The sequence below is a fragment of the Octopus bimaculoides genome, chromosome 19, assembly GCF_001194135.2.
Source record: "Octopus bimaculoides isolate UCB-OBI-ISO-001 chromosome 19, ASM119413v2, whole genome shotgun sequence".
Classification (NCBI taxonomy): Eukaryota; Metazoa; Mollusca; class Cephalopoda; order Octopoda; family Octopodidae; genus Octopus; species Octopus bimaculoides.
The window spans coordinates 26,372,912-26,388,377 of NC_068999.1; the positions used below are offsets into that span (position 1 = coordinate 26,372,912).

General features: G+C 34.9%; 1 protein-coding gene across 2 annotated transcripts in view; it reads right to left on the reverse strand.

The window, feature by feature from the left end:
- Nucleotides 1-15,041, reverse strand: part of LOC106883272 (thimet oligopeptidase) — a 41,420-nt gene extending 26,379 nt beyond the window's left edge. Inside the window, exons 1-3 of one of the 2 annotated variants that reach the window (XM_052974914.1) lie at nt 14,174-15,041; nt 7,312-7,451; nt 881-996 (exon numbers count right to left, since the gene is read on the reverse strand). In XM_052974914.1, coding sequence (XP_052830874.1) covers nt 881-996; nt 7,312-7,451; nt 14,174-14,767 — 850 coding nt within the window. In that variant the 5' untranslated portion in view covers nt 14,768-15,041. The remainder of the gene's footprint in view (nt 1-880; nt 997-7,311; nt 7,452-14,173) is intronic. The other variant, XM_014934221.2, reaches the window with a different exon arrangement.
- Nucleotides 15,042-15,466: the final 425 nt, after the last annotated feature.

Here is a 15,466-nt window from a genome sequence, read left to right on the forward strand (position 1 = left end):
AGAGAGATGGTGGCGAGCTGGCAGAAAGGTTAGCACGCAGGATGAAATGCTTAGCGGTATTTCGTCTGCTGTTACGTTCTGAGTTCAAATTCCGCCGAGGCCGACTTTGCCTTTCATCTTTTCGGGGTCGATAAATTAAGTACCAGTTACGCACTGGGGTCAATGTAATCGACTTAATCCCTTTGTCTGTCCTTGTTTGTCCCCTCTATGTTTAGCCCCTTGTGGGCAATAAAGAAATAGGTATTTCATCTGTCTTTATGTTCAGAGTTCAAATTCCGCCAAGGTTGACTTTGCCTTTCATCCTTTCGGAGTTGATAAATTAAGTACCAGTTGTGTACTGGAGTTGATCTAATCAACTGGCCCCCTCCCAAAAGATTTGGGGCCATATGCCTAGAGTAGAAAAGAGATACAGACAGACATACAGAGAGAGAGGCGGTGGGAGAAAGAGTGATAGAGATGGCGAAGGTGGAGAGGGAAAGAGTGGAAGCTGTCAAACGCCGTTAAAGAGAGAAAGTGGAGGAAAGAGAGGAAAGAGAGAGATCGAGGAAGACAGGGTGATATCTGAAAGAGAGAAACGACAAACACTTGTCAAAGTCTGAGTTTTGTTGCCCTAGTAACCACAGCTTTTGAGATGGAGATTTCTAACCTAGTCCAGTCACTTCCTTGCCTCATTTTACATGTCCCTGTAAATTTTCGCCACAATCCGAGCATGCCTATTGCCACTGAACCCTGCATAACCACTAAATGAGACATGCAAACATACAACTTTCAGCCATTTCACTTTTATAGATAGAGATTAATTTCATAACTGAATTAAATACCATTTAAAAAAACTTCAAACCTGCACAATTTAAGAGATATGGACAAAACAATAACTTACCATTTTTTCTGCCAAGTTTTATAAGACGTTCCACTAATCGTTTGGTTTCTCCAGTCAAAGTACTTTGATTCTTTTCAGAGAAAGTTACAATAGAATCAAAGACATCTTGCCGCATGCTAGAAAGATTATTTAAAAGAGAATTTTCAAGAGGTTTGAGATTTTCAAGAAAGACAAATTGTTTATTTTCATAAGAGTTTTACAAACTTTTAAGAGAACATAAAATAATCCTTTTTCAGAAGAGTGAATCTTGAAGCACATAAAGCTATAAATAACAGTGGGTAAATATTGGTTTTGTGAGCCACAGGAAACCTCTAACTTTTCTATTCAAAAGGGTTTTTCAACTAAATACTTACATACTATTATTTGTAGCTTCATGTGCTTTGAGATCCACTGTTCTAAAAAAGAATTATTTTTACTTTATGCAAAGTGGGAGGTAAGTGATCTAGTGGCTAGGGTGTTGGACTCGTGATTGTAAGATTGAGGTTTCAATTCCTGGTCTAGGTGACATGCGTTCTTGAGAAAAACACTTCTTCATTTCATGTTGTTCCAGTCCACTCAGCTGGCAAAAATGAGTAATCCTGTGACGGACTGGCATCCTGTACAAGGGGTAAATAAACATACACCACAAGATGGTCCTTTTGAGTCCATTGAATTTGAGAAGGATGCTTTTATGTAAAGTCACTTATAGAGATCTTCAGTTGATTAAAGGTACTTATTATGTCAACCTTAAAAGACTAAACAGCAAAGATAAACTATGGCAGGATTTGAATTCAAAACACAAAGAGGTAAAGACATTTAGTCCAATGCTCAAGCATGTGAAGAACAATATAAAAACGTTATACAGAAACAAAGACACAATTATTAGAATACAAAATCATAAAATGTGGAGATGAAAAATAAATCTAATTCTTATTAGGAAAATCAGCTGACCAGCAGGAGAGAAGAAATGGAAATTAAGATTTTATAATTTTTTAAGGACATTAGCAGACAGAGTCCTTTAGTGAAAATAAGACTACAGAGTCAGCTTGCAAAGTATTTACTACTGCACTGCAAATATGTTGAATTTTTTAACTAGGCACAACAAGATCAGTGAGAAGGTATACTCAATGAAACTGATTTCAATATTTTATGTACTTCAAGGGCAGCGAGCTGGTAGAATTGTTAGCAAGCCAGGCAAAATGTTAAGCAGCATTTCATTTGTCTTTACAATTTGAGTTAAAATTCCTCCGAGGTCAACTTTGCTTTTCATCCTTTCAGGGGTTAAACACTGAGGTCGATGTAATTGAATTTCCCTCCCCCAAAATTGCTTGCCTTGTGCTAAAATTTGAAACAATATATTTTATGTACTTGTTTCAATTGTCTAGGCAGGAACAAAAACAAAGTCAAATCAGTGAAACTGACACTCAGAATATAAAGAATTGATATAATATACTGTAAAATATTGTTTTAATTAAAAAAATATGACATAAGTTATATCTTAAGGAAACAAGTTGGGACAGAGCAGAGCAGGTCACATGATAAGAATGAGGAACACTAGATGACCTCAAAGTTAATAAACTAGACAACCCCCTAGAAACTATATATGAAGCTGTAGATGATGCTAAATGATCTTTATAAATTCAGACCAAGAGAGAAATATTAAAACTAGAGCAAATAGTAACAGCTAGGAGAGGTTTACATCTACCAAAAGACAGGTATGATACAATTTTATATTTAAGAGATGAGGAATTATGTACATTATTTACATTCGACGGATATTAACAACAAACAACCATTGGAAAAAAACATCAACTAAATAACGAAATCAAAGAGAGGTTATAGTCATTACTTAGAAAAATACCAGAGATGATGATAGAAAGAGAATCCAACAAGATCTGGAAAGAATTTGAAAGAAATTTATGAAACACAAAGGTCAGAGAATGAAGACTGAAATCCGTCACCCACCTGTGAAAGCAGTAATTAATATAAGTAGCCGACATCTAGAAAGCTCTGAAGAAGCAGTACTGAACAAAGGTCTCAACTTTGCTCCAACCATCAAGTGTATTCCATACTTGGACATAATAGCCGTAAAGATACCAAAAGCTCAGGGAGATGAACTAAGATGGAAAGTGAGACAGGTACTAGAAAAAGCAAAACCTCCTAAACCAAATATCACTAAGGAAGAAAAGTTCGCTATCAAAAGACTACAGAGTGACAATTCCATCATAATACTTCCAGCGGACAAGGGAAATGCTACAGTGGTGATGAACAAGTCTGACTACTCTGAAAAGTTAGCAAGTCTTATAAGCGATGGTAGCTACAGCAAAGAAAAGAAAGACCCAATTCTGAAAACAGAGAGGAAGTTGTCACAGGTCTTGATCAAGAACAAGGATCTCTTTACACCAATGAAGTACAGACAACTGACTCAACACCACAATAAACTACTACACATGTATGGTCTCCCTAAGATTCACAAGGATGGTATTCCATTAAGACCCACAGTAAGCTGTAGAGGTTCAGTATGTCATCCACTGAGCCACTTCCTTGTGGATATAATCAGTCCATTAGCAGGAAAGTCAACATCGTACGTGAAGAAATCCACCCACTTCACAGAATTGATCAAGGATACCCCCACTGAATCCAACCAGATGGTGAGTCTAGATGTGATAAGTCTGTTCATCAAAGTCCCAACTGGTGAAGCACTATCAGTGTTACAAGAAAAACTAGTGACAGACACCCATCTAAAAGAACGCACTGGTATACCAATAAGAAACTTGATGGAAATGTTGACCTTCTGTGTAGAGTCCACCTACTTCAGTTTGGACACTGATATATATCAACAAGAAGAGGGTTTAGCTATGGGTTCACCATCATCACCAATAATAGCCAATATGTACATGGAATACTTTGAGAATTTGGCTTTTGGATCAATGCCACTAAAACCAACCCTATGGCTGTGATATGTTGATGATACCTTTATACTCTGGCCGCACCAGGAAGATGTCCAAGTGCTGTTAGATCATGTGAGCACAAAAAAGCCATCCATACAGTTCACAATGGAAAAGGAAAAAGACAATCAGCTGGCATTCCTGGACGTATTAATAACACACACCAAGTATGGATTCAGGACATCCGTATACTGCAAGCTGACCTTTACTGGACGATACCTCAACTTCAATTCCTACCATCCATACAATGTAAAGAGAGGGATTGCTCAGTACCTAAAACATCATACAAAGAATATAAGTAGCGATCATGATACACACCATGAAGAAATGATCAAGCTCAATAACGATCTGTTAAGCAACAACTACCCCAAAAGTATACTATCCACTCCAATTATGAAGAAGAGAGAGGATGAGGCCAATAAACTGTCCACAGTCTGTCTACTCTATGTGAAAGGCCTCTCCGAAAAGATACAAAAGATATGCGGCCCATATGACATTAGGACGGTATTCAAGAATAATACAACACTTCGCAAATATCTCTGAGTAAAACCACCAATAGAAGAGAATATGACCATAGACTGCATGTACTCCATCCCATGCAGCTGTGCTTGATTATACAAAAGCGAAACATGCTGCCCCCTCAAAATAAGGGTAAACGAACATCGCAAAGCTGTGACACGAGGAGATATTGATAAATCGGGTATAGCTGATCATGTATGGAAAAATGGAGACCACCTCCCCCTGTGGGATGAAGTTAAAATAATAGATAGAGAACACCACTGGAAAATACGAAAACTAAAAGCAGCAGCACATATGCTAGGACACAACAAACTTCTAAGCAGACTAAGTGCAGATATGAGCAGCATATGGGAACCAGTATTAAGGAAGAATAGAAAAATATTAGATTTTATAAGCCCTAAAATTCATTCCATAATTGCCCACAGGCATATGGCATAGTGGTTAAGAGCACGAACTACTAACCCCAAAATTCTGAGTTCGATTCCAAGCAGTGACCAATAATAATAATAATGATAATAATAACATCAAAAAATACCTTAGGAATGAGAACCCGGGTTTGAAATTTCCCCCAGACACCTGAAGAAAGCTGGAGGGTATATCAGCCGAAACAGTGTGTTAGCAACAAACAAGACGAGGACAAATATCCATCGAATGTAAATAATGGACAGGTATGATGTTTTGAACTAAGGCAGAAGAAAAAAGTTATTGATACTAACAGAAATTACATACATACATACTATAGTCAACCTTCAAAAAAGAATCTAAAGCTAGAAAACCACTACAAAAACACCATGGTTACAGTTACTCCAAAAATACTCAGCTCCTTGAACTAAATGCTCGACTTGCCATAAACTGCAGAACACAATTACAACATTCTAAGATAGAATTCTTTCCTATTTAACTCAAATACACAACATACATCCATAACAAGATAACTGAGACAGTATACTTTTCTAGACTCAAGTTTGTATTGAGTTGTGAATGACTCAAATTAACCCTTGGACAAGATAATTATGCTCAAAAGTATCCATATCTTACATAGCAAACTGATCAACATAGGCAGCAATACAGGCAACATGCTAATGATTGCAATGCACTCAGCATAACCAAATGCTGCATAATAATGTGCTATCTGGAATGAAGGATCTACAGCTAATTTAGCTATCTCTGATCATCTTGAATAGGACTCAAACTACTCAGTCCTTACATTTTTTCACTATCTGTTCCGTGACTTTTCTAAAATCCTACTTATATTTTCTTTCTTTCTTTCACTTTTTTTTGGTCGGCACAACTAATTTTCTTATTCATATTTCTGTTCTTTAATAATTTTTAAAACCTGATGTCCATTACAACAGTATCACAATAAACTGAATATAATCATAAGAGAAACCATAAAAGAGTCATTGCTTTGCATGTTGTCTGTCCTAAGCTTATGCAATGCAGATAAGGATGATCTTGGAATCCAGATGTAGTACTTGATCACCTTGGACTTGTCTTGGAAATACACTTCTGTAAGTTTTCTTAAGAAGTATTTAAACTCCATGTTATCTCCATTTGCCAAAAGTCACACCAGTTTTCTGGAATCTTGGTATAACCATACACAATCACATGATCAGTTACTCATATTCTCTCTGTGCCATCTTTTAAAGTCAATTTGTGATACCAATCCCAGACAATGTCTGCTCTCGTTACTCTTTTCAAATAATGCTGAGTCCTTACATAGGAAACTTTCCAAGCAGAATGTGAGGCAATATCCCATCTTAAATAATAGTGAACTTTAAGTATTTGGTGCCACTGACACATCCATTCAGGTCATTAGTTGGATTAATTTTCATATTGTGCCAACAAACATGACTTAGTGCAAGTATTGAGAGCCTCCTCAAAAGAGATTGCTGGTAAGTATGAAGAATATTCATGATACAAAAATTTCCTCCAGATTTCCACTACAGCTATCTATTGTAAAAAAAAAATACTTATCCATCATTAAAATGATGTAACAAATCTGTATGTTGCTTATTATACTCTACTTTTTCTTAAACGATATCTTCCATTGAGATTTCTATTTATAGAAAAGCAACAGTTTGTTTTTCTCAACCGATGCTTTGAAAGGGATGTCATTTTTGTCAATCACATTTTTCTGAAAGATATTTTGCTCTGGATTTTAAAATATGAACAACAGCTGTACTAGATTCAATATCCATCATCAGGTTTGCATTGGTTTCCCCCAAGAGACTACCTCTGCTCAGAATAGCATCCAGCAAATCTGTAACATGACTTTGTAAATGATGTTGAGATGCTCACTCAAACTGAAGTTGTCATTTAGGCAAAAAAAAAAACAAAAAAAAAAAATTAATGTAATACCAAAAGTAAACTTATACAGCAATATAAAATAAAAATTAAATTTTGCTATTTTCAGCTCTCTGATATACTCTTGTTCAAACAAAAAATATTCAGAACTCATCCAAGCTTTCAATTGTCATTGTTTTTTTCAAAAGAGCAAATAATTAGTAACAATATGCACAATAAGATTAAGAGCTACAGAGTTAGTCTACAGAGGAAATGAAACGATAGTGTTAATAGTTTAATACCATCTTTACTTACCCTAACTGCATTTGAATGCACCAACTCTGTCAGGATCTATGATGATTTAAGCATCATTTCCTCTATAGACTAACTCTGTAGTGGTTAGACTGACCCAGTCAAGTTCAACTCCTGAGAGAATTTGAGTAGTTATTTCTAGCAGTCTTAAGAAAACCCTACTGTAAACTCAAAATGCCAGTCAACTGTGTACTGTCAAGACAGCAATCTCTTCATGCTAAGATTGATGCTGGAATTGTTGAACATTTAGCTTACAGTCATTGTACAACATTGGTGACAAGATTTTAATCTATGAATAATACGTAGAGCAATCAGCACATTATAGACAATTTTATTTATTAAACTATTTCAACATTTCTGGTTTTGTAGTCTCACTTAACAACTTACCTCATTTCAACATCAAACTTCGACAACTTTTTATCAGCTTCCACACTTGCATCACGGAGTAGTTTATTAGAATATACTTGTTTTATGAATTCTATGTTATTTCGTTGCACTTCATACTCTGCAGCATCCATTGCAAGAGGCTACAACGAAAAAACAAAAAAAATCAGACTTATAGAATTAGAAATTTCATTATATTTTAATTGATAAATTTCAATAGTAAAGAGAATAAAAAACATGCTATAAATAGTTTATCATGATTATGCATAAATTTAGGTAATGAAATTGATACTGGATCTAAATTGATTGTTTCAAATACAAGTTAGTTCGAAAGTATGGCACTGAAAGTAGTAAAATGAAACCTGAGAATTCAAGAAAACAAGTAGTTTTCTAAAAATAGCCAAATTGTGATTAATCAGGTTAAAAAAAAAGGAAAATAACAGAAGGAAAATCTAAGTACTTACTCCCTCGATGCGTGTTTAAATTCAAAAAACAAGCAACTGAAATTTTTTGAAAATATAAATGATGTAGATGGTGTGGTCACCCAACAAACAATAGATGCATGGTTTGAGTCCACTAAAAGAACCTACTTTTCTTTTCCTTTTTTTAATCTCCAATAGGTACTATGTCTAACATCATTTAACACTGAACAATTCATTCATTCATAAAATGAGTAATTAACTATGAAGAGAGACAGCTTCATCTCAGTTGTATAAAATCAGGTTACTCTAAATGTAATTCAATAATTAAGACACATTGGAGAAATTTATCATAATCTATATCTGGTATATCCCAGTGCAAAACATACTAGCTACTCCTTAATGTAGGAGTGGAAGTAGAAAAGCACAAAAAGCTGTGTAATTAAGAAGTTCACTTCCCAATTACATGGTTCTGAGTTCAATCTCACTCAGGTAAAAGTTTTCTGGCATAACCTTGAGTTGACTAATGTCTTTTGAGTAAAATTTGATAGAAACTATGTGGAAGCCTGTTATGCATCTTTTGGTGGAGGATATCGGCACATGATGTAAACATTAGCAACAAAAGCAAAAATATTTTTCAAACAAAGTCTCTTGTGATATTTGTTCTAAACTGGGCTACACACATTCTCTCAATCATTTCACTATCAGAAATGCAGAGAACCAATAACTGACTGACTGGAAACCTGTAACCAACAATGCCACAGTTCACTGATCACAATATAAAATAATAAATAAATGAGGGAGTGAAGTTAAGGAGTAATGCAGGGGATTTGAGAAAATCAGTAAAGTAAACAAAATAGGAAAAAATTAGAATCTGAGCGAGAAGATGGTGTTTAAGAGATAAGGAGAAAAAATTGTAGGTACAAGGAACACATGATAAACACCAACTGTACCCAGAAAACTATTTAAAAATATTTCAGTAAAAAACGCTCACAGGGTGGTGATGTGAGGAGTGAGGGCCTGAGAGAGAAGCAAGATGACTGAAGGAAACTAGGAATTGGAGAGGGAAAGTAAAAAGAGATGATGCCACAAGCAAAGTAAGTCATATCTAGAGCTATTAGTATAAGAGTGCTTAAAAAAATTTTTAATTTCACAGTTTTCATAAAAAAAAGAAATGCAATATCCCATCCCAAAATAAAACTATCTTTTAAAATTCAAAAAATATCAACTAGATTATCACCGAGAGGTAAGTCTACTCAAAGTAACTGCCCTCTGTTTTCACCATGGCCTCAAAATAACTCCAGAACCCAGCACATGTGTTCCTCACTGTGTCCATGGGAAGATCTTCAAACACTTTCATAATTTTGGCCACCAGCTTGGCCTTGGTGCCGCAGGCAGAGCAGTCAATGTCTTTCTCAACCAAGTCCCAAACAGTAATCCATGGGAAAACAATCAAGAGAATTAGGTTGGGTTAGAAATTGGGACTGGAGAAGTTGTAAAAATTCTATCTCTTTCCAAAGATATGGCAAGGAGCCAAATCCTGTTGCCACACATATGGCCTTCCAGCAGCAATCCTCTCCAACCAGCAGCTTCATATGAATTGAGCCTTAGGCCCTGTTCAAAGATGTGGGGATAAATTCTGGTGTGAAGATGCAGTCAGAACACCTGTGTCTCTTCCTGCTGGTCATGGCTTCATGTCACTGTTGCAGCTGTTAATGTCGTGTTTTACAGCCTTTACAGTTTCACAAAGTATTGAGCAGCAGTCATGATGTCAGTGTTTTGATATCCAGCATGAATCATCATGATACAGGTAACTCTTTTCCACCGGGACATTTTCCAATGGAAGTCCCAGCAACAGAAAAGAAGACATATCCAACAAGAAAGTGTGCGTGTGTTATCTGAAACATGACCACAGAGGGAAACCAGTCAGGATATATGTGTAAACTTTGTAATGTACCTTTATGTGTAGTACCATGCTTTGAAAAATTCCATACCAAATAATCATTCATAAAATACTAGAGAAAGTAAGATGTATGGGAAGATGAGTAAAAATAAAAGATAAAATAAGTACAGTATTTTATTTACATTTACTTTTGGTTATGAAAATTGAAAAAAAAAATATATAAAAAAAGATTTTTGAGAAGATGCTAAAAAAGAGTAAAATAAATGTGTAATTCCCCTTTACTTTTGATGATAAAGTTGGAAAAAAAAGCAATAAAAAAAAAAATATTAAAAAATATGGGAAGACGAGTTGTTTCGTTTTTGCTGAAAATGGTATCTTCAAAACAAAATTTCAAGTAAAACATTGGAAATAGATGAAAACAAAAGTTATTTCCATAATCAGCATTAAAAATACTATAAAAAAAGCAATAAAAAAATTTTCTGAAAATGAAACATTTTCTCAAAAAAAAAGGCACCAGGGAAGGGGTTAAAAACCAGTCAAGGAACATCACTGCTTGCTATCCTTTATATCAGAATGTTCTGTGAAGCACAACAGCAATTTTACATTTAAAATTACAAGGCTCCATCTCACACAAGGTGCAAATGCAAGTCATGGATAAAATTTAATAAAAATAAAACTTTTTTTGTCAGTGAAATATTGAAATTGACCATTGTGAGTTTTGAGAATATATAAATTGAGGATTTGTACAAAAAGAACATAAAGTTCTTTTAATATTCTCAATAGCATTTCAATACTGTTGAAGCATCGATGAAATCACAATTCTCAAGTAAGAAAAAAATAATCAGCTGCCTGAATATTTCGGGCCCTAATTGGTTACCATCTCATACTTCAACAGCCATCTTTCTATCACTTTGTGGTACATGTTCTAACACTTTTTGAGTTTGAATCTTACAAAGGTTAACTTTGCTTTCCATCTGCACATGGTCAATAAAATAAAGTAGCAGTCAAGTATTGAGGCTGATTGATATCTACAAATCCTCTCTTCTGAAAATTACTTTTCTTGTACCACTCCTCTTAAAATTATTGGCCTTGTGCCTAAATCAGAAACCATTATTATTGTTGTTGTTATTATTTTCTATTTGTCCGAATCACGTTTTAATTGTTTTCATTTTGTTTCTATTGCCTAAACTTGGTGTTTTTATTTATTTGTTTCTTTTTCCATTTCAAACATGCATTAATTGCTATTTCTCACCTTCACTCATCTCATGAACTACAAGTCAGTTTGAATCGATTCAAAACAGACTTGAGGATGCCACAATTCCTCTTGAAATGTTATTGTGATATGTTTTGGGTAACCAAAAAGCCTGCTTGGCTTGATGACTTCACCCCTGATTTTTTTTTACTCATTTTTTTCATCACTGCCTCATTCTGGGGATAGCTTTGTTCACAGTGTCTCCAATTCCTCTTCATTAATAGTTTTATAGACAAAAACAGGGTTACTGATCCCACAGATCTCTCATTCTCTAACCCAGTGTTTCCCAACTTAGAGCCATGACAAAGATCAGTGGGTTACAGAAAAATTTAGGAATTGGAGAGAGGAGCACAGGCTCAGTGAAGGTGACGACATTACCACAGTTTCTTCCTAAAATCTTCTATTACTGTCACTAACTGCTTACAATTTACACACAAAAACATACAATGCATTTTAAGTATTAAAAAAAAAAGATTCATTTGATAGTTCATCATTAATGAATAAACTATCAAGTTGGCAGTGGAAAGTCTTGTATGAATTAAATATTGATGCTGCATTGAAGTTCATACATCTGGTGATGATCTCTAAGGGTAATTGCATATGTTGATTTGTTGAACTTTGGGATAGAGTTTTAATGTTTCTGAATGTGGCATATTTTATCAGTAAGATATATTCAAGAAGCTAAATTTGCTGAACAAGCAACAAGATAAAAATACAAATCTTTTAATTTGCAAGGAGCTGAATCTACTAAAAACTGAGATGTGTCCTCTTACAGGAGTACAAACTCAAACTTTTTGGCCATGTTGCACAATTTTCCAAGCTAGACCCTGCTTACCATGCTCTCTTCACTGAGTACTTGGCTGGGTTAACAGCTCATGTTGGTCGACCATGTCATATGGTCATGGCAGAAGAGGAGATATCTTGCAGAGAAAGGGGACAGACTAGGACTGCTCAATGGGTCGCCCATGTGGACCTGGGAATATACTGACAAATGATGAATGCAACAATGGCGCATGCCCCCCACATCTGACCTGACCTACAAATATGTTCTATTGGGTATAAGGAATTGCTGCATATTCCAACCCTTGCTGCTATTGAAGAGCTGCACAAGGATAATCTTTTCGTGTGCATTAAGCACTTGAAGAAATTACACAATTATGTGGAAATTAAGTTCAAAGAATTCCTGGAAATGAATGTTCCAAGTTGGGTGGTAAACACATTTGGGATAAATCCAGTTGATATTGATATCAGACTATAAGAGAACCTTAATGAGTTGCAAAGTAATCAAACTGCTCAAACTGAATTTAATCATGAGCTCAGTAACTTATGAACAAATAGTGAAATTGCTATGAAATTCCTATTGTTTTGGCAAGAAGTAAAATTATATTTCATTGCCTTTCCTACTTCATACCTAGCTGAGCCAGGTTTTAGCCAAGTGTCTTTCCTACTATCAAAAGCTCACTTTCACTAAGAAATTGTAAGCAGAGGTGGTCTCTTTGTCTCTAACTATGGACTCTGTACATCAGAAAAATAATGTATAATCATTTAATATTTCTTTTCCACTTATCTACTTCTATGCAAAGTAATATTTCACCAAGGCAAACATGTTTTTGCAGAATAATGGAAATGAATGATATTCATTTACAGCAGACTTGCGATATCAAAACAGACATGTACACACACACACAAACACAGAGTGGAGGGGGTCCTTTCAGTTTCCATCAACCAAATTCACACACGAGGCTTTGGTTGACCTGGAGCTATTATAGAAGAAACTTGCTCAAGGTGTCATGCAGTGAGACTGAAACCGAAACCACGAAAACGTCTTAACCACATCTGCGCCTGTAATTATATGAAATAGCCGTTTTATTGAACCCACAAAATATTCTTGTTTCTATGAAATAAAATGGAGAATAAATGTGCAATTAATAGACAGAGATATTTTTATGGAGTTTACTATGTTGATGGTAGAAATGGGTCACCTTTGAAAAGGAAATTTTTTTAATGTTTATTTATTATTATAAATTTTGAATAAAAATTTATATTCATTACAAACGATCAATATTTTAAAAATTCATAGAAATAAATTTCATGATAGTAAAACTAATTTAAAACAATATATTAAATTTCGTTATTATTTGTTAAGTTTTTGTTTTTTTTACGAATTCCGCCGAGGTTGACTTTGCGTTTCATCCCTTTCACAGTCGATGAAGTACCAGCTGAGCAATGGGTCAATGTAATCGACCAACCTCCACCCCAAAAATTTCAGGCCTTGTGCCTAGAATAGAAAGTATTATTTAATAAATTGTATTTTTATTAAAAGGTTTTAGATTAACCATTATTAAAAAAATTTAAATACTTTTTTCGCCAATAATGTTTAAAGAGTCCAAAGAAAAATGAAAGGTTCCAGTGGGGTTGGCATGAGCTAAAAATGGTTGGGAACCACTGCACTTGTCAGTCTCTACCGCCACCTTCTCATCCGGATTTCGCTGACGTCACTGTCCACCCGATCTTATCAACAGATTCGGTATCTTCTGTAAACGTTACTTCACCCGATTATGGTCTGTGCTCATACAAGTAGATATTTGAAATAGATAAAATTCCACTCGTTTCACAAAATTTATCACATCAACTCTGTAGATATCACTAAGGTTCAAGCCGAGAGGTTACCAAACAGGTTTGTATCCAATGCCACTTCAACTGTGACATCCATAAAAAGCTGAACCTAATGCTAGCGACCAGCTCCCTGTTGAAGATTTTACCTAGAGGCGCCAATACAAATCGAAACTAATTACCCCTATCTCAAAAGGGCTTAGAGTTGGTTCGACCATGCTCTCTCTCTCTCTAAACTTAAAAAAAAACAAAAACGTATACTCATCTAATGACTAGCAAAAATTGTATCTTTTCCCCACTTATCAACTCTTAACGCGTCTGACAATGAAACCTGTTCACACACTACTACTCTGAAAGATTGAATTATACGAATTCCCACCAATAATTTCTCAAGTTCAGAGCAAATTAAAAGACGATATTCAAATATTAATAGGTATCCAAATCTTTAAAAAATTAAATTAAATTCTTTTTCTACTTTTGCTCCATGTAATGCAGAGCCCCTCGATCAGTTGAAAAGAAAACCTCCATACAAGATAACTGAAGGGCAACACCAATTTTCCTTTGGTGTGATGTATGTAGTGAGCATGCCTTTATTTTGATTATTTTAAACATTTTCTTAAAGAAGCATATTCAAAAATCGAAAATGAGCAATATTCATAGTTTAATAATTATACTTACCTTTATTACAGTATCATAATTAATTTCATCATATTTCAAAGTACCGACTTTATCATGGACTGCCTTTGATTTAACCATTATTTCTTCAGTGACTTTAGCTATTTTATCGACATTCCATTCCCAGTCAAGTTCCACTCCAGAGAGATTAGTTCCTTTTGAATTATTTCCAGACATATTGCGACAATAATTGAAATTAGCTGTAAATCTCGGAGCACAACAGACTGATAAGCACAGCTGCCGATGAAAATCTAACGGAATAAATTTTCCTAAATATAAAAATGTTTCAAAAGATCGACCGGCGACGGACAAATTAACTGAGATAAACGTTCGTTTTTGACTTGCTGAAACAGCTGTTTGGAGGAGTTTTGAAAAGTTAAAATGGTTTTTAACTCCAACAAAGATGTGATTATGTATCAAAAGAGGACTTGCACTTGTGTGAAACAGGTGTCGAGCGTAGCTACAGATTAAAGGCAGCTTTCTCACTAAACACGAAGAGTACACTAGACACATGGACATGTATCTGACGCATGCGTAATGTTCCAACGGTGCAATGATGAAAGTAAACTGTTCAAAACTCCAGGACAAGATGAACATTTGCAATAAAATTATTTCCAAAACACAAACCAAGTATTTTAATAATAACTTCACTTTAACTGTAGGTCACCCATTTGTAGGAGATGAGTGCCGATTAACAGAGTAAAGGACATGATAATGACTGGTTATTAACTAGACATATCACCGATCCAAATAGGAATGAATGATGGAGTCTGTTACTGGGAGTTTAACTACGATTCTTAAAATGTTGAAACAAAACATTGTTAAGCATTTAGTCTGTTGTTATACCGTTGTCAATAAATAATCATTATATTATTAACAAGGATGAACGACAAAATGGGTAGAATCACAAACAAAATGCCGGTTAACACAAATTCGAGTTTTTCCCTCATAACTTTTAGGAAAATTGGGTTTTTTCAATGAAATTTTATATAAATACCTTTCAAACGGCATACAATTATAAAGTAATTTGTGGGGAAAATCTTTTCTAAAGGGTGGGGAGAGGACTTCGGAAAATTCACCAGATCCAAGTTTTTCCCTCAGCTGTATGTGTGTGTGTATATATATATATATGTGTGTGTGTGTGTGTGTATATATGTGGATGTATATATACCCTTTACTCTTTTTCTCTTTTACTTGTTTCAGTCTTTTGACTGTGGCCATGCTGGAGCACCGCCTTTTAGTCGAGCAAATCGACCCCAGGACTTATTCTTTGGATGCCTAGTACTTATTCTATCG